Source organism: Hordeum vulgare, chromosome 7H (assembly GCF_904849725.1).
Source record: "Hordeum vulgare subsp. vulgare chromosome 7H, MorexV3_pseudomolecules_assembly, whole genome shotgun sequence".
In the NCBI taxonomy this organism is placed as follows: domain Eukaryota; kingdom Viridiplantae; phylum Streptophyta; class Magnoliopsida; order Poales; family Poaceae; genus Hordeum; species Hordeum vulgare.
The window spans coordinates 104734753-104759563 of NC_058524.1; the positions used below are offsets into that span (position 1 = coordinate 104734753).

General features: G+C 43.9%; 2 protein-coding genes across 3 annotated transcripts; one reads left to right on the forward strand and one right to left on the reverse strand.

Moving 5' to 3' along the window:
• The first annotated feature begins 11104 nt into the window (after positions 1–11104).
• On the forward strand, positions 11105–14678 carry LOC123413132 (E2F transcription factor-like E2FE). Of its 2 annotated transcripts, none has more exons than XM_045106087.1 (10): positions 11105–11548; positions 11642–11762; positions 11909–11986; positions 12187–12249; positions 12352–12481; positions 12572–12642; positions 12732–12804; positions 12911–12972; positions 13054–13456; positions 14389–14678. In XM_045106087.1, exons 1-10 carry the CDS (start codon positions 11352–11354, stop codon positions 14466–14468), a joined length of 1278 nt encoding a protein of 425 aa, XP_044962022.1. In that variant the 5' UTR covers positions 11105–11351; the 3' UTR covers positions 14469–14678. The 2 variants fall into 2 exon arrangements, with proteins under 2 accessions (XP_044962022.1, XP_044962023.1); XM_045106088.1 differs by having other exon boundaries at positions 12575–12642.
• A 534-nt stretch (positions 14679–15212) lies between these two features.
• LOC123413133 lies at positions 15213–16579 on the reverse strand. Its single transcript, XM_045106089.1, has 3 exons — positions 16386–16579; positions 16216–16304; positions 15213–15546 (listed from the first exon to the last, which is right to left on the reverse strand). Exons 1-3 carry the CDS (start codon positions 16410–16412, stop codon positions 15399–15401), a joined length of 264 nt encoding a protein of 87 aa, XP_044962024.1. The 5' UTR covers positions 16413–16579; the 3' UTR covers positions 15213–15398.
• Positions 16580–24811: the final 8232 nt, after the last annotated feature.

Sequence of the window (24811 nt, forward strand, 5' to 3'; positions counted from 1 at the left end):
ATCTGGGAAACTTCCCGACGGAAGAAGTGGAGTTTGATCCACTTGAAATAGAAGAACTGGCCAAAATAAAGGAGTCCAGAAAGAAGAAAAAGTACCCTCGGAAGAACCAAATCTCTGCAGACATAGACCTGAGTCATGTCAGATGTTACAAGTGTATGAAATTTGGCCACCACAAATACATGTGCTCAGGAAGGAAGCCGGGAACCCAAGGAGCAAAGGCAAACACTAAGACGCCTCGAGACTTGTCAGAACTCATTTGCTTTCGTTGCAAGGAAGGAGGACATTTTGCTAGCGATTGTCCGCAAAGGAAGAAAGCTAGAATGGAGTAGTTAAGTTTTGACCAGGGCAATAAGTGTGATCCGAAGCACTCCTGTTTTTCATTGAGATCATGGAGTGAAATTTTTTGTAACAGAAGTCCCTGAGATTGTAATAACATCATGAATAAATGGAATTTATTGTCTCATGATTGCCTATGTTGAAACTGTATGCGTTGTTTCTCTCCGAACAAAGATCTCGGAATAATTATGAGGATATGAGAAAATATGGTCTATGCAGGCATGAGTATAATTCATTTTAAGTGTGGTAGTAATCAGTAAACCCACAGGATCCATTGAGTAGGAATGTACCATGATTACCAAGGAGACACATACATTCCTCTGAGTACCTATTTATTGACACCTGCAGATGACAACTCTCTACGAGTCATTCCACAAGGGCCCAGAAACGATCATGACCCTGACCAGTGATCATGATTACCCGAAAATCCTGAAGGACATGATGAAGCACATTCATCTTGAAGGAGATGCAGTCTACAAAGGCTACCCATTCATGGAAAGTGGAGTAGAGCTTTGGTACGTGGAAGTACACCTCCACCATGTGAAAGGAGTTTGTCCAAAGACTATGGGACAATACTTCTTCATTTCACGTGTACCACGAGCAACCTTCTTTGATGTTGTTCGTGAAGCTGCCATGGAAGCCATACGTCAGATTGGAGAAATACTTGAAGCAAGACTCCGTCATACCCAGGAATACCTGAGTGAGGTACGTGCGGAGATGATGGAGATGAAGCTCATGACCACCATGATGAAGCAAAAGATGGATGATTTCCAGGAGCACCTCGGAAAGTTCGAGTGGAACTAAAGTACCTCCAAGAGAGGCAGATGAATAAAGTTGGCAGAAATGCTCGACCATACCGAACCATGTGGATGGCAGCATTTGTAATAAAGTACTTTTGAATTGGAGTTTTTGAGGATAAATTAAGGATGTAATAAAGTATTGATTATGAAATGAATATGATTTATGGAAGAAGCTATGATGGATCAGCAAACGTTTTCTTAGGAGCATACGAAAACCTGAGAGTTGTGAAGATACGATAGATGTTTCGTTCAGCTTGCACAACCAATGGATTATCCGAACTTCGTTCGTGGACAAGAGAAATTCCGCAACGCTTGTGAGGATGCCCAAGTGTTAGAATGCGAGATTCGCTAAACCTTATACAGAGAAATGATTTGGGTGCGGAATGGATTGATCACCATGACGACTTACTCTTATCATTTATCTTGCTATTCGGAATGGTAAATCTGAGAGACTTACCCATATAGAGAGACGACGTTCTTTGAAGCTTTTGTTTAAGCCTTAGAATGGTATGATGAAAGCCCCACGTACATGGCATTTGTTGTCACGCGTAGGAAATTTTACGGTGAGGATGAAGACAAGACCCCTTTCTTTGCAGGATAACCATAAATGGTAGACCACCATGAGAACCATCGATATGTTATTTAGAATTGACCACGAGACTGTCAGTTAAGAAGACCCAGTGACGGAAGAAGCTTATATCAACGGGAGAGCATCACCAAAGGATTTAATATGAAGACTGTGCGATGTTAGTTGCCAAAACCCCAGAGGATCGTTAAAGCATTTTTAGGGACCAGTATCTCTCATTTTAAGTGTGGTAGCATCCCACCTTGCCGGAGATTGGAATTGTTAGAAGACCCCCAAACCCTAACCTTTCTTTCTAGCCTCTTCGAATCTCGAGGACGAGATTCATTTTAAGTGTGGTAGGTTTGTAACATCCCAAATTTTGGAATGTTAATAATATTATTAGAATGATTGTTTGTTTGATTGGGTGATTGAAACTTGAGTGAAATTTGAAACTTTTCAAAACTTTTGAATGAGAGGGAATAAAATGACTTTCCCCTTCTCTGGTAAATTCAAATTCAGCGAGTTAAAAACAAAGAGAGAAGATGACGTGACTTCTTCAACTATAAAGAATTTGAACGGAGATTTGCATTTGAATTCCTTCGACTTTTGCTTTTGCATTTCTATTTTCCCTCCACTCGAGAAATGCCGGGGAATAATATTCTGTCAAACAGAAAAGAGAGGAGGAACATGACCCTCCAAAGCCAGGGGCATTTGTTGAAGTATTTTGAGCCAAGGAAACAAAATTTAATTTGAGAAAATAATTGCAAAAAGAAATAATGCTTTTAGGGATTTTTGGGAAAATATTTTTTTTAGTTTTTATTTTGGCCGTGGAAAAATGCCCATCTTTTAGATTTTTTTTCTGATAATTTTAGTATATAGAAACTCTTTATTCCGAATTGATTTGATTTCCCTTTTATCGTTTTAGTTTCCTAGTTTTAAAAATAGGAAAGGAATCACTTTTATTTGGAAACACCTGCCGGCCCATCAAGAGTTTTCCTATTTTGGCCCAACAGAGGATCTTCTTCCTCCTTTGTTTCTTCCTCACGTCATAGGAGCTTTCCTTAGCCATGGACAGGGAGATCTTCACCTCCGGGATTCGCGAGCTATACTTCCTCCTAGCACCTCACGTCGCCTCTATAAGAACCCCCATGGCCTCCTCGTTCCATTCCCGTTGAAACCGCCGCCTCTCCCCACCTCCTCCTCCCCCTGCACCTCGCCGGAGTCGGCCACCAGAGAACTCATCGGAGCCCTCCCCACCCCGCCGCCACCTCCCCACCGTCGCCACCCCCCTGCAGCCCTCCCTACCTCGCTGCGCCACCCCCACCCACCGCACCTCCCTCCACCTCGTCGCCCCCACCCCCCTGCTCCCCCACATCGCCACGACCAGGGAGCCAGGAACTCCTCCCGTCGCCCCCCCCCTGCAGGTTTCCCCCTCCCTGCCGAACCTCCCCTGGAACCTCGCCGCCCCGCCCCCCTCCTCCACCGCCCCCCCTGCCACACCCCCCCCCCCCGCCCGCGACCCCACCCCGTCGGAGCTCCCCATCGCTGGAGTGCCCTCGCCGTGCTTTCCTCTGTAGCACGAGGTAACTCCTCCTGCCTTCTTTTTTTCTTTTACTTGTTCTGTTTTTTTTGTATTACCGTTAGATCTAGATCCCACGGTGTAGATTAGAGTAAGGATACCCTTTCGGTTTTTAAACAAAAAACGCGCTGGTTTTTATTTACTTAACTATTAGCCGGAGCTTTTAGTTAGATTTCGGCCGTTTGCTTACATGTCTCGCAGCGAACACCCCCTGACCAATCAGGAGCCGCCACGTAGTTAGTTAGCTTTTATTCTATTTTTTCTGTTTAGTTCAAAAACAGAAAAGTTCCAATCTTGTTTAGCCCATAACTTTTGATCCACAACTCCAATGGAGTTGATTCTTTTTCCAGTAGCTCACAAATTTCCTGTAGTTTTTAAAAACATATAATTGGTCTATGTTTGAAATTTTCAAATTTGAATTAGATCAGATTTAGTTTAAACCTTGTTTTGCTTATTGTTTTGTTTATGTTAGTTAACAGTAGTTTTGCAATAGGTTTTGATTTTATTCTTATTTGTTATCATGAAATCAATTCTAGTTCTCTAATAACTTGCAATTGGTTTCTCCACTGTTTCAAATCCCGTTTGGAAATACTTTCAAATAGTTTTGTGAAAAATATTTTATTTTATCTTAGTTAAACTTATATCTTAGTTCCTTGTTATTATTTTCTGTTAGACAAAAACCATTTAGTGTTTGATGTAGTAGAAGACTCCTAACTTTAGTGAAGTTTCTTTCGGATTCCTATTCGCTCTCTCTTTTGTTTTGATTGCTAGAATGATTGCTAGTATGGGTGCTTATGTGAATGATATGTTCGTTATATAGATTTCATCGGAGAGTGACGAGTAGTCTATCAAGTTATTTCTCGAGAAATTCTTCTTCGTCAACATCACCAGGCAAGTCACTTTGATCATACTATCACCTATGTTTTATGCATCGTAGTTCTACCATCCTATGCCCAATTGCATGCTGCTTAGGTACTTGGAAATTTTAGTATAGATTGTAGTATCATGTGGTAGGCACACAACAACCCCGATACTTGGCCCCGGGACGACAAATTTCATATTGCTATGCTTGAGTAGACGGGGTTTCGGTTGAGTGCATAACACGAGTGATGCGAGGTGGATTAAATAATCAAGACCGGTTAAGACAAGATTTTCAAGACCTCGGACGCAATGCAACTGTGGGTGAAGGACGGTTGATCGGCTCCCTGGAGAACCCAGTGGATGACCCGGGATGCTGGAGAGGCCATGACATCCTGCGGAAAGCTTCACCCAGGCTCAAAGAGACGGACGGATATTTTCAAGACCCAAGGCTTACCTGCACAGCCACAAGTCATTATGGGCTCTGGCTTGGTTGGACAACGCGGCGACTCTGGACAGGCGGTGCTAGCAGATGTAGACGAACGGTAGGAATGGATGGGCACCGACAGGGATTCAGAGGGACCCGTTGAAAGACCATGTTTTGATCATCCGGTCTTCAAACACCCTGAAGTGCGAGGACATACTCGGAGGCGATCAAATCTTGTGGGGAACGTGTGCAAAACTCTGCAGAGTACTCAAACCTAATCGATTAGCCGTGTCCACGGTCATGGACAACTTGAGCCAAAGGAACTGAAGTTATCTGGATTTCTCAACACCATTAAATATATTTGATGAGGGTAATTATTGATAACTCGGGTACGAGAACTGGTTGGCGGAACCATCTCGTTAACAACCAACAAAGCAGTAACATTTTGTTTTTAGCCCTCTCTTGTTGTAGGAGAAAAATTTTCTTTACGCTAAAACTTACAACCCCACCTGCCATATATGCATATAGTATAGATGACATTTTACCCCTCTCTTATGTGACTTGTCGGCATATTCAATATGCTGACCTACATGGCTGCAACGTCTTATGTTGCAGATATTTTTTCGACGAGTAAGAGTACGATTCAGGGTTACGGTCTACACTCAACTTGCCGTTGGTGTTTATTGGGACTCCACTCCCTTGACTGCTTCCGCTGAAATAATTAAGGTATATATCAGTTTTACGCTATTTACATGTGATTGCACTTTGATATATACATTGATGTACTGTGTGTGCCAGCATACTGATCCAGGGATGGCATAGATACACCGAGGCTTGACTCGTCTTGAGTCGGGTCGCTACAACCCTGTCCTGGAAATCATGTTGTTAGACAACGGTGAACCTTCGAACTATGAAGAAGCAATGGCGGGCCCGGATTCCAACAAATGGCTTGAAGCCATGAAATCCGAGATCGGATCCATGTATGAGAACAAAGTATGGACTTTGGTGGACCTGCCCAATGATCGACGAGCCATAGAAAATAAATAGATCTTTAAGAAGAAGACTGACGCGGATGGTAATGTGACCGTCTATAAGGCTCGGCTTGTCGCTAAGGGTTATCGACAAGTTCAAGGAGTTGACTACGATGAGACTTTCTCACCCGTAGCGATGTTGAAGTCCGTCCGAATCATGTTAGCAGTTGCCGCATTTTATGATTATGAGATCTGGCAAATGGATGTCAAAACTGCATTCCTTAACGACTTTCTTAAGGAAGAATTGTATATGATGCATCCGGAAGGTTTTGTCGATCCTAAAAATGTTGATAAGGTATGAAAGCTCTAGCGCTCCATCTATGGGCCGGTGCAAGCATCTCGGAGTTGGAACATTCGCTTTGATGAGGTGATCAAAGCGTTTGGGTTTGTACATACTTATGGAGAAGCCTGTATTTACAAGAAAGTAAGTGGGAGCTATGTAGCATTTCTCATTTTATATGTGGATGACATATTGTTGATGGGAAATGATATAATTTTTTTGGAAAGCATAAAGGCCTACTTGAATAAGTGTTTTTCAATGAAGGACCTTGGAGAAGCTGCTTACATATTAGGCATCAAGATCTATAAAGATAGATCGAGACGCCTCATTGGTCTTTCACAAAGCACATACCTTGACAAGATATTGAAGAAGTTCAATATGGATAAGTCCAAGAAGGGGTTCTTTCTTGTATTGCAAGGTGTGAGATTGAGCCCAACTCAATGCCCGACCCGACAGAAGATAGAGAAAAGATGAGTATCGTCCCCTATGCTTCAGCCATAGGCTCTATTATGTATGTCGTGTTGTGTACCAGATCTGATGTGAACCTTGCCATAAGTTTGGTAGGGAGGTACCAAAGTGATCCCGGAGTGGAACACTAGACAGCGGTCAAGAATACCCTTAAGTACCTGAAAAGGACTAGAGATATGTTTCTCGTTTATGGAGGTGCCGAAGAGCTTGTCGTAAAGGGTTACACCGATGCTAGCTTCGACACAGTTCCAGATGACTCCAAGTCACAAACCGGATATGTGTATATTTTGAATGGTGGGGCAGTCAGCTGGTGCAGTTGCAAGCAAAGCATCGTGACGACATCTACATGTGAAGCGGAGTACATAGCTGCTTCGGAAGCAGCGCAGGAAGGAGTCTGGATGAAGGAGTTCATCACCAACCTAGGAGTGATTCCCAGTGCGTCGGGCCCGATAACTCTCTTCTGTGACAACACTGGAGCTATTGCCATTGCCAAGGAGCCCAGGTTTCACAAGAAGACCAAGCACATCAAGCGCCGCTTCAACTCCATTCGTGGATGCATTCATGATGGAGATACATATATTTGTAAAGTACATACAGATCCGAATGTCGCAGATCCGTTGACTAAACCTCTTCCACGAGCGAAACATGATCAACACCAGAACTCTATGGGTGTTCGATTCATCACAATGTAACTAGATTATTGACTCTGGTGCAAGTGGGAGACTGTTGGAAACATGCCCTAGAGGCAATAATAAAATGGTTATTATTATATTTCCTTGTTCATGATAATTGTCTATTGTTCATGCTATAATTGTATTAACCGAAAACCTTAATATGTGCGTGAATAAATAGACCACACGATGTCCCTAGTGAGCCTCTAGTTGACTAGCTCGTTCATCAATGGATGGTCATGGTTTCCTAACCATGGACATTGGATGTCGTTGATAACGGGATCACATCATTAGGAGAATGATGTGGACAAGACGCAATCCTAAGCATAACACAAGATCATGTAGTTCGTCTGCTAGAGCTTTTCTAATGTAAAGTATCATTTCCTTAGACCATGAGATTGTACAACTCCCGGATACTGTAAGAATGCTTTGGGTGTATCAAACGTCACAACGTAACTGGGTGACTAAAGGTGCACTACAGGTATCTCCGAAAGTGTCTGTTGGGTTGGTACGAATCGAGACTCGGATTTGTCACTCCGTGTGACGGAGAGGTATCTTTGGGCCCACTCAGTAATACATCATTATAATGAGCTCAATGTGACTAAGGAGTTAGCCACGGGATTATGTGTTACGGAACGAGTAAAAAGACTTGTCGGTAACGAAATTGAACAAGGTATAGGGATACCGACGATCGAATCTCGGGCAAGTATCATACCGATAGACAAAGGGAATTGTATACGGGGTTAATCGAATCCCCGACATCGTGGTTCATCCGATGAGATCATCGTTGAACATGTGGGAGCCAATATGGGTATCCAAATCCCGCTATTGGTTATTGGTCGGAGAAGTGTCTCGGTCATGTCTGCAGGGTTCCCGAACCCATAGGGTCTACACACTTAAGGTTCGGGGTGACGCTAGAGTTGTAATGGGAATTGTATATGGTTACCAAAAGTTGTTAGGAATCCCACATGAGATCCCGGACGTCATGAGGAGTTCCGAAACGGCCCGGAGGTAAAGATTTATATATGGGCAATCCTATTTTGACCACCGGAAAATGTTCGAGATTTTTTGGTATTGTACCGAGAAGGTTCTAGAAGGTTCCGGAGTGGGGCCCACCTGCATGGGGGGGCCTATATGAACGTGGGTAGTGGGGGAAAGGCCCCACACCCCTCGTCAAGGCGCACCAAGACCCCCCCCCCCTTAGAAGGAATAAGATCATATCCCGAAGGGATAAGATCAAGATCCCTAAAAAGGGGGATAACAATCGGTGGGGAAGGGAAAGTATGTGATTTCTTTCCTCCCACCTTTTCCAACGCCCCAATGGACTTGGAAGGCAATAAACCAGCCCCCTCCACCACTATATATAGCGGGGAGGCGCATCAGAGCCTCACACCTGAACCCTCCCCCTTGGCGCAACCCTACCCCTCCTCTTCTCCTCCTCCACGACGCTTGGCCAAGCCCTGCCGGACATCCACAAGCTCCACCACCACCACGCCGTCATGGTGCCGGAGCTCTCCCTCAACTTCTCCTTCACCCTTGCTGGATCAAGAAGGAGGAGACGTCCCCGGGCTGTACGTGTGTTGAACGCGGAGGCACCGTTCGTTCGGTGCTTGGATCGGATCTTCCGTGATTCGAATCGTCGCAGGTACGAATCCATCAACCGCGTTCATTGCAACGCTTCCGCTTAGCGATCTTCAACGGTATGAAGATGCTCTCCCTCTCTCTCGTTGCTAGCATCTCCTAGATTAATCTTGGTGACACGTACAATTTTTTTGAATTATTACTACGTTCCCCAACACGTGTCCACGGTAACAATGCGACTTGAAATTGTATCCCGATCTAATACAACTAGAACCGTGACTTAATTGGAATGTTTGGCTCCAAGATTGCTTTCTCACAGGGAGTCGAGGAAGAATCTCTGGGTGTGGCTTAATTAAATTTGCTGCAACAATATGGCTATATATGTGTTATTTTGTTCTACTCTCTTCCAATGTTGCAAGACATTGAAGATGCTAGTCTTTGATAGGACTAGCCCATTCTCTATATTCTCGCATTGCTGCACTCAGTCCAATGATATAGCCCCATTCCTTTGATACTGATGCATACTTAGCATAGTTCTGATGTCAGTCTTGCGAGTATTTTGGATGAGTACTCATCGTTGCTTTGCCTCCTCTTTTACCCTTGATACGATTGCCGCGACCACATGATGAAGCCTAGGAGATGGCATATCCCATCACCGACGACTACTACCCCGACGGTGCCTACTACTACGTGAAGGCCGCTGACGACTAGGAGTAGTTTAGGAGGTTCCCGGGCAGGAGGCCTCGTCTCTTTCGATCTATGTATCTTTTGTGCTAGTCTTCTCTAACGCAAAACTTGTTGTCTTATGTATGTACTCAGATATTATTTTTCTTCCGCTGGCTCGTTTGTACTTGAGCTTCTGTATTCGAGCCCTCGAGTCCCATGGCTTCTAATATGAAGCTTGGATGTTTTTTTACTTTGTGCTAGAGTTGTGTTGTGATATCTTTATGTGAGTCCTTGATCTTGGTCGTACGCATTTGCGTGCATGATCAGCGTACGATCAAATCGAGGGTGTCGCGCTAAGGAAAACTCGGTGGGGCCAAAATGAGAAATATTGGTGGCACCAAATTTGATCATTTGGGTTTTTGGACAAAATGTTTTGTGGGAGAATTGTTAAGGTTTTTGGTGGCTAATCTCTAAGCACTTTGAGCAACCGGATCATCATAGATACCTCATCCCCTTTTAATATTATTGGCTTTCGTGTGGATTCAAATGTGATTTCTTACATAAAGCAAAAGGTAGAGTCTTGAAGCTTGAAGCTAATGCCAATCATGTTCCTTTCCTTCTTGGAGATCCTCCTCACAACTCCGAGCCTCTTCAACCTTTGGACTTAAACTGAAACAACTAGGTAAAAATGTTAGTCCAAGAGATAATGTATGTTGTCATGAGTTATCGAAACCTGCAAGGAAGCATATGTGCTTTCAACACCTTATATTTGAAATGCTCAGTATGCACCACAATTGGTATATGATCTGACTTAGGCATACCCTCATTTCCTAGCGCACCAAATGGAAACAATGCATTCCATTCCACATTGCCGATAATCTTGTCAAATTTCTTTCTCACCATCGAACCTAAACCCTATGCATTCCATTCCACATTGCCGATAATCTTGTCAATTTTTTTTCTCATATTCCCTTCTCACCATCGAACCTAAACCCTATGCATTCCATGCCCCCCCCTAAAGACACTCATGGGTTGTTGAGCATTGCACGAAGATATGTCTTGTCTTTCTAGGTTCTTTCCTAAACTCTCAGTTGGGCTCATCATACGCATACGTAAGCCATCATTTATCCCTTTCCTTCCACAAACACATTTATATGTTGATTCGCTACACTTAACTTAGTGGTTTTCATACATTTCCCACACATTAACAAAAGACCATCACTCTTCCCATCACTCTCACCGGAGAGCATGGCATGAAACCCCAAACATTACAAGAAAAAAACACCTCGTATTTCAACGGACACGTCTCTAGCATGAAAGAAGCACTCAATTTCGGTTGCTTTTGAACCTCTAGATGCGATGAACCGCCCAAAGCTAAACTCAGCTCGCGACAGTCTCAATTCTAATACTCCATCACTCATGATAATCCTTCAGTTTTGCGGCAGCCGATTTCTCATTATTAGAATTGCGCCCTTGACGACACCATCTACTCCCTCCGTTTCTAAATATAAGACCTTTTAGATATTGCACTATGAACTACGTACAGATGTATATAGACATATTTTAGAATGTAGATTCACTCATTTTGCTCCGTATGTGGTCTCCTAGTGTAATCTCTAAAATGTCTTATATTTTGAAACGGAGGGAGTATCATATTGCGGACTTTAAAATAAATAAATATCAACAGTAGTAGCTCGGTCTTAAAATGTAAGACGTTTTTTATGCTAGACTAGTACATTTTGATGACGTGTTTTCTAATTTTATTTCTTTATTTGTAAGCCTCTGACTCCGTGACACCCAAAGCACCTCGTGCTAGCCCTAACTGCCTCCTCCATGGCACCCAAAGCCAGACGCCCAGAGCGACCGCAGCGCGCTGAAGCGGGAGACGGGACGGGAGACGGCGCGGAAGGGGCCAAAAGTTTGAAAACGCGCCGCCGCCGCCGCGGGCGCCAAAACGCTGTCATTTCAACGGCCTCGCCGCCGTTCCCTCCTCCACCTTTCCAAAACCCAACCCGCAGATCCCATCACCAACAAAACAAGGCCACAAAATCCCCCCTCCCCTCCCTTTCCACCTCGACATCCACCGGCAATGGACCCCGCCGCCGCCGCCGGGGCCCCAGCGGCCGCCGCGCAGCCCCCGCCGCCCCCTCCTCCTGCTCCTTACCTGCCCCCGCGGCTGGTCATCGACGGCGCCAGAGGCGGCTCGGGCTCGGGCGCCGCCGCGAGGGCCTGCCGGCACCACTCCTACAGCCGCAAGCAGAAGTCCCTCGGCCTCCTCTGCTCCAAGTAGGTGGCAGATCTCATCGCTCTCTCGTTTCCCGCGACACGCGCTGTGCATTTCGCCGGTTTTTGACCTAGCTAGGCTGCCGGGCTTTGCAGCTTCGTGGCGCTGTACGACCGGGACGACGTGGAGACGGTGGGGCTGGACGACGCCGCCAGGCGGCTCGGCGTCGAGAGGCGCCGGATCTACGACATCGTCAACGTGCTCGAGAGCGTCGGGGTGAACCCTAATTTCCTTGCCTGGCAGGGCCTTTCTCACAACAAAGAAACCTTTTTTTTTTGGTTCTCGGCGTGCGATTTTTACCGACGCTCCGTTTCGTTTCTGTTCGGCTCTTCTTTCCCTGACATTTGCTGAGCATCACGCAGATTCTCGTGAGGAGGGCCAAGAATCGGTACACATGGATCGGCTTTGAGGGCGTCCCTGCCGCGCTCAAGGAACTCAAGGTTTGGATCCGCCTATTCTGATATATACCAATTCTACACCGTGTAATGATTGCTCTTAATTATCTGCATAATTCTCTTCTTCTCATCAGTTAATTAATGAAAATGGCAAGTCTTTTACATTGTTTCAGCAAAAGAGATTGCTTATACTGAAACAATAAAATGATTAATGGCTTCCTATTTTGTTCTTCCCGTTTGTTCAGGAGAGGACATTGAGAGAGATGTCTGGATTAGCCCCACCACCGGAGGAACCATCTGCTACCAATGTTAGATTTCTTCACTTTGTTCTTCTTGCCCCTTTTAGTTGTGATGCAAATCAGCAGTTGTTGCTGATAAAAAAGGTGTCTTTTCTCAACGTGGCTCTGAAGGTGTCGGATGATGAAGACGAAGATGATAAATTGGGTGATGCAGATGGGGACGCCGACAGCGAGAAGCTTAGCCAGTCCCTTGACAATGCTTCTGATAAGCCTGACGCACCCATGTGCCCGCTTAGATCTGGTATGACTGATCAATCTCTTTCTAATTATTTTGCTGTGCCTAGTGACCATCATGTTATGTACTGAATTAGTGTTTCTGATGCCACATTAGTAGATCATAGGAAGGAGAAGTCGCTTGGGCTGCTCACTCAGAATTTCGTCAAGCTCTTCCTCACCATGGAGGTCAACATACTAAGAATTCCACTACATTTTTTTCATTAAGGCGGCTTCTCCTTCGTGGTTAATTTCAATGTGATTCGCTACTTGCACAGGTTGAGACAGTCTCACTTGATGAGGCTGCAAGGCTGCTCCTTGGAGAGAGACATGCCGAGAGCAATATGAGAAGTCAGTACTTGCATTTCTTATATTTTATGGGATCCATGGCTTAGTCCCTGCAACCGATTTTTCTATCCAACTGGAACTCATTACAATTCTGATGTTGATAATACAGCTAAAGTTCGTCGACTATATGACATTGCCAATGTGCTATCTTCTTTGAACCTCATTGAGAAGGTAGTCTCTAGACCACATGTCATTTCAAACTAATGGAAGCGGTCATTTTTCTTAGCAGGTTGGTTTTGTGGTTTGTTTCAGACACAACAGGTGGACTCCAGAAAACCTGCATTCCGATGGCTTGGTCAGGCAAAGCGAAAGGAAGGTGCCGCTGTCACGGTTGCTTTACCGCCAAACAGGAAGATTATGTCTAGCAAGAGGGCATTTGGTACCGACATCACCAACATTGACAATAAGAGGGGCAAGTTAGTCTTGGAAACAGAGAACAAACCCAAACTCATGCAGGCTGGCAGCAGCATGTTGAAAACTTTCGAGAGTCAGCTTGGGCAAGGGAAGAGTAGTGGCTTTGTTTATGGGCCCTTCCACCCTGCTGGTGCAAGGAAACAAGAAGTTGATGATCAGACAGTGAGGGAGAATGAGACGAAGAACATTCAAGACTGGGAGAGTCTCGCTGTTTCATTCCGTCCACAGTACCAAAATCACGGTAAGCTAAACATTTTCCCCACATGTTTATTTTCTATAGTTAAGATTTAGGATTCAAGAAACTGCACTGGATGGAATTTTGTTTTGAGATGCCAGTTTTGGTACCTACCCTTCTCTTTGCACTGGATGCATTCAAGTGCTTGTCTGACCCTCTATTAGTCACTAGTAATTTACATGTCTAGTACCTTGGCCACTTCACATCCAACTGATATGCATGATCAAGAAGAAACTGGAGTTCAGGAATTCAGGACAAAATGAATTTTATATGGTTTCATTAATTTTAGAAGTTTGTTTCTACACTCTTTTACTTTGAGTAGCCATTCTAGCGCTTGTTTGTACACCTGTTTGTATTTATACATCGACTGAAACGGGTATGTAAACACGTTCCACGATAGCTGACATTAATAGCATTTGGTCTTTTGACAACCAAATGTGCTAAGCCTCTGGTCAGCGCAATTTGTTACCTTCCGGGCTAAAAAATGTCGGTTTTCTTGAACTTTTTCTCAATAGTGGTGGTAATTAGCCCCAAATGTGGAGTTTTTTTTTTCAATTTATTATACTTAGAGCGTCTCTAGCAGACCCCCTAAACTTAATCCCTCAAACCTTCTCTTTATCCCAAAAGGCAAATTTTTTTAGGGATTGAACTTTCACAACCATACCAGAAATCCCAATTTCTGAATCTAGTGATCTAGTTTTAATAACTGCCATCAGCTCTTTAGTCTTTGACAAGTGGTTGTATAGTTTCTCATGATGTTATTTCCAGTTTTAACTTCTACTCCCTCTGTCCCAAAATGCAAGACCATTTTCGAGACTATCTTACATTTTGGGTTGGAGGGAGCAACTTTTAATTATGCCTTTTCTGCTGTTTGTGTCAAATATATGGTTTACCCTGTTGATAAGCTTACATGGTCCCCCTACATTTTGTGAATGCAGCGCTGAATGATCTTTTTGGCCATTATGTTGAAGCATGGAGATCATGGTACTTGGATCTTACACGGGAATCAACCTCATGAAGGACGGTTTAGTTCAGGCAGGTCTGTTGTAAATCAGTTCTTGTAGGCAGATCAACTCATCTGCTGAGGACTCTAGAAAGGAATTTGACCTGTACAAGATGTCATAAACACAAAGGCTCGCTCGATGTATTTACTCAATGCAAAAAAGAAACAGAATAATGATACACTTGTTTGTCCATCTTTTTTTAGACAAGTGTGCTTTTTTGTCTACATCATGAGTTCCTACTTGGTTCATCTTCAGTCTCGTTATCCACATGTTCTCTCCAGCAAAGTGTGTATAAGAGAGGAGATAGCTGGGACAACAGCTGAGGCTAGAGCCACATGGTTTGATCTATAAGTTCCGCTCTTCAGTCAGCTCTAACGAGTTAATTTGTTTCGCCATCACCTGGATCTTAAGACCTCGGCAGGCCATGCCAGTCAAATTCAACAGAATAATCTAGAAAGTTGTTAATCACTGATGTAATATGCATTAAGTACTACAAGACCTGGGCTGTTAGATAAAATGTGGTACCAGGATTAACTTACAGGACAGTCATTTTCCATGCTCACAGCGCATACATGCTCACAAAATTCACAAATTCCAAAGGAGTTATGTCCAAGATACTGTTAAGACAGGAACATGCTTCAAAATACAAGCAGCAACACCCAAATGTGCACACACATCAACGAGCTACCACTGAGGCCTGCGCAACAAAACAACTAAGCACAAACATGAAACATTGAACGATCTCTATGATACAGGTATTTTATAGCCACCAACCATCACATATATAGCAAGCCAACAAACATCACATGGTTCTTTCATTAAGAGGTACTGGATGATATCCTCTGAATTATGGACGCAACAACATTACTGAATGCTTGAAATAGGTTTGCACTTGACCACAACAGTTGCTAATAGCGAGTCACAGACAGACAGTCTAAAGTGCTTCATTTCGGGCTGGTGAAGAACTTGTTGATTCCTGGCATGATCTCGGGGGTCTTGTCCTGCACGTAGGCTCTGAGGCCGTGCTCGGCGTAGCGCCTGCCCTCCTCATGGTTCTCAAGCACTCCTGCTGCCCTCCCCATCTTGCTGACCCTGCAGATGAAATCATTTCAGCACATCGTTACTAAGAATTACAGGTTGTTTCAGGCTCTTGTCTAACAAGATTAAGATGAGCTGCCACGAATTTATTAAAATAATGATCAATACAGATAACGTTTATTAAGATCGTCTCCCGATCATGCAAGCGCACTAAATAATTGCTAGGACAAAAAGTAGATCGTGTAGTAGTACAATATTTCATTATCCATTAGAACCGACCGGATCACACACTTGGCTTCCTGTCTACAGGAACTATGATTGGCACAATATCATACTCAGAAATCAGAACAGAAAATTATACCACCGCAAGATCCCTGCATAATTTCACCAACAATCCACGCGCACAAGCAAAATAGGCCACCCAAAAGGTCAAACGGCTCTCTTCTCACCCCCTCGTGGACCGATTCTCCCACCCCAAATGAAACCAAGACCACAACTTTATTTTTCACCTGACAAAACATGGACATCGACCGCAGCGGCGAAGTCAACACTCAGCACCCATCACGAACAGGCCAAAATCAAGCGGATCTACTCTTATCCAGTCCACTGACAATCAAACAAGCGATGGAGGGGGCCGATTCGTTTCTCTCAATCAAGAAATGAACTGCCAGGGATAGGAGGAGAGGGGGATGGGGGTAGACTGCAAGAAATCCAGATCCTTACCTGACTTCTGGGTTGCCGGTGATGTTGCGGAGGAGGCTGAAGGCGCAGATGCCGATGGCGACGCCCGTCGCCGCGAAGAGCGGGTACACCTGCGAAGCCGCGAGGCAGGGTAATAATAAGCGAACGGAAGAAAACAAAGAAGAGAGTGGGTGGATGGCCGCGGAGCTCACCTCGGGACGGACCCACTTGCTGGCCATCGGAGTCGCGCGCGGGGATGACGCTGCGCCGGCGGCGGAGGGGGAGAGAGGGGGGAGTGGAGACGGCGGGTGCGGGTGAGAGGGAGTGGGCGGGTGCGCGTGAGCCGGCTTTATTATGCGGGTGTGGCTGGGTTGCTCACTCGCTCGGACGGACTTGCTTGGATGAAATGACGGGCCTGCCCTCGCGTTTCCACCTGGTTTTCTGCCAGTAGCTCCCGGTTTTTTCAAGACAAGTGGATAGGATCGCATACGTAGACCAATGAGATGGTTGTTGGGTAGATGGATATACTCGCCCCGCTCGCGAATATTTTGATCACGGCATGCCAACTGATCCATCAGCGGGTTGAGGTGGAATGACCGGAATGTCCTCAGCAGACAAGGGCCTCTTGGATTCAAAGCAAGGACTGAAATCCGATTTTTTCCTACACTGGCTGTTTTATTTGTAGCATTGAATTCTATAGATTTTTTTATGAGAATCATTTGTATTATGGAGAGTATATTTTTTTTTCTATGTGATAATCATTTGTATTATACAGTATCCCACTAGCACATATCCATGCAATTGCAACTCGAGCAAAATAATGAAGTATGTTTAAATTTTCTTCTAATGGTGTTGCTTCATTGTGCAACCTTTTATCGGGCACGCCATTTTAGATCCTCATGCTTGAAATTTGAATTTATGCCAGCCTCCAAATTTAATCCATGTATAATTCCTTCCAACGATGTTGGTTCATTGCGCATCCTTTAGTCGACCACAATTCAATTCATGAATAATTTGTTTCAATGATGTTGGCTCATTGCATAACCTTGTTTATCAATTTCCAAGACACCTTGTTGATTGGTCATTTGCTTATCAATTGCCTCAAGGGATAAATCAGATCAACGACTCATCCTTTACTTATCAATTCCCAAGACGCCTTGTTGATTGGTAACCCATAGGCATATATAAATTGGTGGGATTTACAGTAAAAAAAGCATGGTGTGACTATTTAACGGATGAACAAACATGGAAATGCATATTAAAAGATTGCGTCTATGTTATCACGCTTGGGCCATACGAAGCAGCCATCACGTATGTGTGAAGGCTAGGTGATATTGTCGATGCGTGTGTAGAGGTTTCTTTTTTTGTACATGTATGTTTCCCCCTTCCCTTTTTTCTATATATGCGTGCAAGTTTTCTTATGTTTGAGGGTTAGGTGATATGATGGACGCTTGCGTGGAGATTTTATTTTCTCTTTTCTTTTCGTACGTGCATACTTTTCTTCGTTCCTGCTTTATTTTTCTACGTGCAAGTTTTCTTTCAGGAAGTCCATCCGTGCACTGCGTGGTCCATGGCTCGGATAGGAGCGCATCCAATTGTTTTTCTTAGCGAAATATTTTCTCTAGCTTTTCTCAATGAAACAATTTTTCAGCTTATGGGTGACATGATGGATAATTTTCTTCAACTTTAGGAGTAATCCTACGCGTGGGACAAAAAACAAAGAAACACGTCTTCATTTATTAATAGGTACATTAGGAAATTTAGCGTCCACTGTAACTCTATGAAAAAAAACTTTTTTTGCTCGTACATTGGTCGTTTGATTCGGAGAATTGATTTCTATAGGAAATGTTTGTAAGAATTCTCATAGAATTTCCTATTGGATACAAGAGGACATGGTGTTTGATTTCTCTTGGCGTAACTTGTGCTATGAAACACTCTTTCATCCAAATTGTCGTAGTTTTATAACCCTATAGGATACAAGAAAACATGGTACTCTATCCCTGCGTTTTTTCCTATTATTGAGTTTGAGAATTCCACGAGTCAAAGAGACACAATGCGATCATACTTTTTGAAAAGGATCATTTATTTTGCCGCGATGCAATCAAACAAGCCAAAATCTTGTAGGATTCGAGTAGCATGACACGAGCCGCAAAATGCGGAGATCAAACGTTACACTTTACACATGGGTTATTTATACGAATTCCATGGCAGAAGCCATATAAGGTTCTAAAATACTTCATAGTGCAAGCTATGCTATGACATGTGTTCTTTTATGAATCCATGGCATAACACAACCTATACCATGATATGGGTTCTTTTATATGAATTCCATGACATGAATCATGAAATAAATAAAGTACAAATTATGCAATGACATGGGTTCTTCTATCCGAATTCCATGCCATCAAGCATAAAATGAACGAAATGCAAATTACGCTATGTCATGGTTTCTTCTCATATGAAATCCATGACATAAGCCATAAAATAAAGGAAATACAAACTATGTTATGTCATGGGTTTTTCTCATATGAATCCCATGGCATAAACCATAAAATAAAGAAAATTAAAATTATGTTATGTCATGGGTTATTTCATACGAATTCCATGGTATAAACCATAAAATAACAAAATACAAATTACGCTATGGCATGAATCCATTCATACGAGTTTCATGGCATAAGCCACGACTAAAATACAAAATATGGCATGACATGGGTTCTCGCATATGAATTCCATGGAGTGATCCATAAAATAAACGAAATACAAATTGTGCTATGTCATGGGTTCTTTCATATGAGTTCCATGGCATAAGCCATAAAACAAAGGAAATACAAACCATGTTTCGTCATGGGCTCTACTCATATGAATTCCATGGCATAAGCCATAAAACAAAGGAAATACAAATCATGCATTGAGTTCTTTCATATGAGTTCCATGTCATAAGCCATAAAATAGCAAAATATAAATCAGGTTATGCCATGGGTTCATTTATATAAATTATATGACATGCTCCATAATATAAGTGAAACACAAACTATGCTATGACATGGGTACTTTTATGAATTCCATGGCATAATAAAAATTACACTATGATATGGGTTCTTTTGCACGAACTCCATGTCATAAGTTATAAGTAAACACAATGCAAACTAAGTTATGGCATGGGTTCTTTCATGAATCCCATGGCATAAGACTAACCACAATGGAAAGTAACATAGAGTAGTAACATGCATATGTTACTAGTCTATGTCACTACCTCCATAGTGGGTAGTAATATAGAAGTGATAACATAGAAGTTTTCGTTTATTAGCATATATACTCATCTTGCCTTCGTATGTGTGATGTTACTCATAATATGACTAACTAGCTATGTTACTCAATTTATCTCTCTCCTCGTTAATTAGCTGTCACATCATCTTTTTTTGCTTAGATGGCATCTACGTTACTACCCATGTTACTCTCACTATGGATAGTCTAATAAAATTTATACTACAACATGGGTTCTCTCATATGAATTCCATGTCATACAAATAACAAAATACAATTATGGTAGGTCATGGGTTCTTTCAAATGAATTCCATGGCATAAACCATCAACCAAATAAAACACAAGTTATACTCTAAGTATGGATTATTTCATACGAATTTCATGACATGAGTTATAAATACTGAAAATACATGCTTAGATCCTATCCATCCAAACATGGGGCCAAATCAAGCCTAGCCAAAATCAACCTTCATTTACACCATATAAGATAAATGAAGTTGAACATGAACAAGATGTGTTGCTTGATAGAGAACCATATGGCAAAACATCAAGCATAATGTCGTCGAAAAAAGTCTACATGGATAAACTTCAAGTTCCCCCAGGCCGGACTTCATCGTCGACCGCGAGGAGGAATTTCCTTGTAGCATATTGTAATAGGCATGTGATGTAATGCTTTGTAACAGAAATGCTGTAATTCTTAATTAAGGTTTTCTCTTCAGAGCTGTAATTAATAAATCTTGCATGTAAATGTAAAGAGTTCTGAAAATAAAGTACCTGCAATGTTTAACAAATCTTTATTTTTCTTTCCTTTTCTACTCTATTTCTTTCATTTTTCTTTTCCTTTTATTCACATATTTTATTTTCTCATAATGCATGAACTTTTTCAAGATCAATGAGCGCTTTTTCAAAATCGATGAACTCTTTTAAAATTTGATGATTTTTTCCTTTTTTTAAAAAATGATAATTTTTTTACAAAAAAATGTATTTTTTTCAAAATCCATGAATATTTCTGAATTCATGATTTTTAAATGCATTTTTACATGACTGTTACCAGCCTAGCTAGGGGCCGAGCGAAGACAGCGGTATAGGGCATCACACTTTGCTCGGCCACGACCTGCTTGGGGCGCGCGTGGGCGCTAGCGAGGACAACTGGCAGTCTCACACTTGAGGCGTCCAATAGGAGGTACCTTGATTCATTGCAGAGTTGGTAGCTGTAAACAGATGGATCACCCTGACATAGGCCCTGTTTAGATACTCTAACCCAGTTAGAGTTAGAGTTAGATTCTAACCCTGAACTAACCTTGAACTAACTATAACAAAAAAAAGTGTTTGGATGAGAGGGTTAGATTGACAATAAATTCTCTTTCTCAATCATTTGGCTACTTTGGACCCTATTTTCTATCGGATTTGATGTGGCCGGTCCTTGTGTGGCCTCCTCATCGACCACATAAACATACAAAACAAGCATACCAATGATAAAAGTTAATTTGTCCATACAAATGAGATGTCCCACTTAAACATACAAGACGTCAATCGAAGCTTCAAAAAATATTACACTCCATGAAACAAAGCATGAGCTAACTCATCACGAAAGGCATTCATGTTAACATCTTCAACAAGAGGTTCGTCTTTAGGCCATGTAGATGCAGAAGAATCCGACATTGGGTTATAATTTTCATCTGCATCACAGGCATCAAATTCCCTATCCGTAATTCTGCTCTCACGAATGAAATTATGAAAAGCCATACAAACAACAATAATTTCAGTTTGCTTGTCCTCTAGAAATATTGGCATGTTCAATAATAGCATGATGGCGAAGATAAGAACACTATCGAAGGTGACCAAAGTCTCGTGGGTATAGTTTATCCCCTTATCTCATTTTTCTAATAAATGCTTCACCTTTAAAGTCAACTTGCATCCTTTCGTCACCGTGGTTACACCACTTTAGATATTGTATACTACTCCCTTCGTTTAAATACGTATAAGTTTTTTTTAAAATTTCACTGACGTACTACATATAAAATAAAACTTATATTTAAAAACAGAGGGAGTATAAACACATATACATATATGTTGTAGTATCCAGAAAGCAATGTCCCCAACTGTCGCTAAAAGTTAAAAAGATAAGAGAAGAGGCTCACCTCTCAGGAATGCCCCAGGCACTGCTAGTTGACGCCGATTGTTCGTACTCTCCCATTCCTTTTGATACGACATTTCAGGCAGCTCAGATTGAACTGTTTTTGTCTGAAATATCTACAACGTCTTCTAAAAGTGAGCAAGATGGAATACTAATTTTGATCTCACTTTGGTTAATTTTTTCCATAATTTCATATGGACCCCGGTTTCATTAGCGAAACCCATTGCTGCTTTTCGGCACATACAAGAAAAAAAAAGGTACAAAGTTCATACTGCATAGACTGTGTTTGGTTGCATTTCCTCCCTAGCATGGTTGTTCCCTCCTAACTTCCTAAGCAATGTTGAGTGTAAATATGGTGAGTAGATGCATTTGATGTTGTTTGGTACTAATGTATATGCTGAAACATGTTGAGATGAGACTTTGGACCACATCTAAACATACATGTTGGATTGAGACTGTGTTTGGTAGCCTCCATATGAGGTATGCTGCGTGCAAAGTTGTCAGAATCGCGACTCAAGTCTTAGAATCTTACAACTTTACGATCCAAACTAGCCCCTCCGATTCTACGATTTTGCTTATAGAATCTAAGATTCTACGATCCTGGTAGTTATGATTCTACGATTCACGATCCTACCAACAGAGCTCCGATCGATTCAGAATCGCGATTCTGACAACCTTGGCTGCGTGAATGTAGTTTTTGGTGGCATTACAATAACCGAACAACGATTCAACACTTCACTAATAATGCGAGTAATAAAACATTACTATTCTAACATAACTTGAGCAATGATAAATTATTTTACCTATAGATAATTATGAAAAAAAACAATTAACACATAATGGAGCAATAATAAATCATCTTTGGGACATGTATTGACAATATTATAAGACATAGAACCAGAATTTGTAGCAGTGCATTAGTAGATTCGAAATTCAAGTTATAATAGGCATTACAAAAGGGATGGTCTCAACAAGTACCATCTAACATCAACTCAAAGAAGATCAGGATTGATTTTCAAGATACACTTGAACGACATCTTCACAAAGTTACGACCTTTTGCCTTATGTTCCGTGAGATAATCTAAAACAACCAAGCCCTTATTTTGATCAAACACAATAAGGTCCATGACAACCTTATACAAATACAAGTCAGGATGTGTTTCAGCATGGCAAGTATTGTTGTTGGCACTTGAAATCTCACGCATGGCATCAGTCATGTTGCTACACTGGATAGAGTCTTCCTCGGTCAAAACAAATGTCCTCTTTCTCATGAGGATATGGTCCCTGGGTATGCCAAAGCGGAGGAAACCCAACTCCAAGATTTTTGGGGACCGGCTGCCCCCTAGGCCGGATGTCGGCAGGTGGCCCGTTCAGCCGCCACGTCCGGCTGGCCCCAACGGTAGCCGACGGGTCAGCACCCGTCCCATCCACTTGTATCGGCAAACGGCTACAAGACTAGACCCTAACAAGGGGCGTGCGCGGCTACATGGCACGTTGACAGGCCCCGCGTGGCTACAAGACCCCGTGACGCGAGCATGGTGAGGCTACAGGACCCCGTGATGCGAGCAGGGTGAGGCTACATGACCCCGATCACCACTGAGGCTCACCGGGCGAGCCAACCCTCTAGCAGGCGTGCGCCTACCTACTCCCTGACGGCAGAGCATGCTGACCACTTTGGCGCACAACCAGTGGGCCCCGTGCCAGACAAGATCCGATAGCCGACGGGCCCCACGACCGGCCTGAGTGGCTCGCAGCGGGGACCCGCCCCTTCTTTCCCCCATTATTGTAAATATCGGCTGCAGTATAAAGCCGAACCCCAGTCCCCAGAGAGAGGGGATGGGGACCTAGCAAACACGACTCACGCACACCATATTCGACACACCACAAAGACAACGAGACGGGTAGCGAGAGCTCCATCTCCCTCCTCACGAACAGCTCAAGGAGCACCATGTATTGTGACCACCTATAGTCACTCCGACAGAACTAGGGGTTTTACCTCCATCGGAGGGTCCTAAACCTGGGTAGATCCGTGTCATGTGTCTCGCACCTTCACCCGTTCCCAGACGCCGCCGGCGTCCATCGACCCCAAACCAAGAACTAAGCCACCCCCTGGCATCTGCCGCGGAAATTCCGGGACAGTTGGCGCCCATCATGAGCCTTGCAGTGACGCTGACCGGAGTTACATTTTGGGCGGGACCCTTCACCACGTGTGGCGAGCGTGCGGTGCATGGTCCGGTCGTGCGCAATGAAGCGCTCGACTACGTCAGCGATAATGCTCGCCGCCTCGAGGACGCGGACTTCCCTGTCGGCGACTCCATCGTCCCCTTCAGCCAGCACCACGTCTATGTCATGGTCATCCCCAATGAGTACCCCGTCGAGGTGCTTATCTGCGATGAGCTGCCGTCATCTGATGATGGTGACCTCTCCACCGACCTCTGCACCCATGTAGTGGTGATGAATACCGCCATGCTGGGTAGTACATCAGCGTAGCGACCCTGCTATGCACGGTAGTAGACACACTGCATGCACCCATCCTAGTTGCGGCCGACCCGGCGGCTGCAACCGCAGAGCTCGACAGCCACCACCAGCGCTTGACCGCAGAGGCGGAAGCACTGGAGGCCGCACCAACGCGAATTCGAGGCTGCATGGCGCGATTTCAACATGGCCCACGGCCTCACATCGGCTGCCGTCGGACCCAGCCGGCTCAGGAAGTACGACACCGTGGCAGCGTTGTTGGCTAGGAGCTGGCCAACGACCACCCCATCTATGACACCCCGTCAAGAACACGAGAGCCACACAGGCCCCCCTCAGCAAGCTAGGAGAGCTTGAGGGATCGGCCCACGAGGCATAACAGGAGCGCATCCGCGTCCTTGTGGAGGCTGCCAACGTGCAACAGGAGTAGCTGGCCCCGCCGTCTCACGACCCAGCCGACTCTCGCTCAAGGACCAACGACGACGTCATCGACTCTCGTCGACCCACGACTGGCTGACGGGGCACGCACCTGGAATCTTTGCTTGTCGACGCAAACTATCGCCGCGACATCCGGCACACAGGTAGCCGTGGTCGGCGAGACCGTAGCCCGTCGATCATGAAGAACCGCGCAAATGGGCCGACTGGCCAGGGCGATCGCTAGCTGGCACGAAGCAACCCACGCGGAGGACGGTATCGTGACTAGGGGGCGAGTAGCCGATAGCTCGCTTCCCGGTGGCCAAACGCGTCGGCCCGCACCAGCTG

Excerpts from the sequence above, each read along its gene's own strand:
- LOC123413132 (XM_045106087.1), top strand. The coding sequence starts at position 11,352 with ATGGACCCCGCCGCCGCCGCCGGGGCCCCAGCGGCCGCCGCGCAGCCC. Across the intron at positions 11,763-11,908 it reads ACGTGCTCGAGAGCGTCGGG|ATTCTCGTGAGGAGGGCCAA; the intron begins GTGAACCCTAAT and ends AGCATCACGCAG. Across the intron at positions 12,643-12,731 it reads AGCTCTTCCTCACCATGGAG|GTTGAGACAGTCTCACTTGA; the intron begins GTCAACATACTA and ends CTACTTGCACAG.
- LOC123413133 (XM_045106089.1), bottom strand. The coding sequence starts at position 16,412 with ATGGCCAGCAAGTGGGTCCGTCCCGAG. Across the intron at positions 16,305-16,385 it reads GCAAGTGGGTCCGTCCCGAG|GTGTACCCGCTCTTCGCGGC; the intron begins GTGAGCTCCGCG and ends GCGGCTTCGCAG. Across the intron at positions 15,547-16,215 it reads ACCGGCAACCCAGAAGTCAG|GGTCAGCAAGATGGGGAGGG; the intron begins GTAAGGATCTGG and ends TTTCATCTGCAG.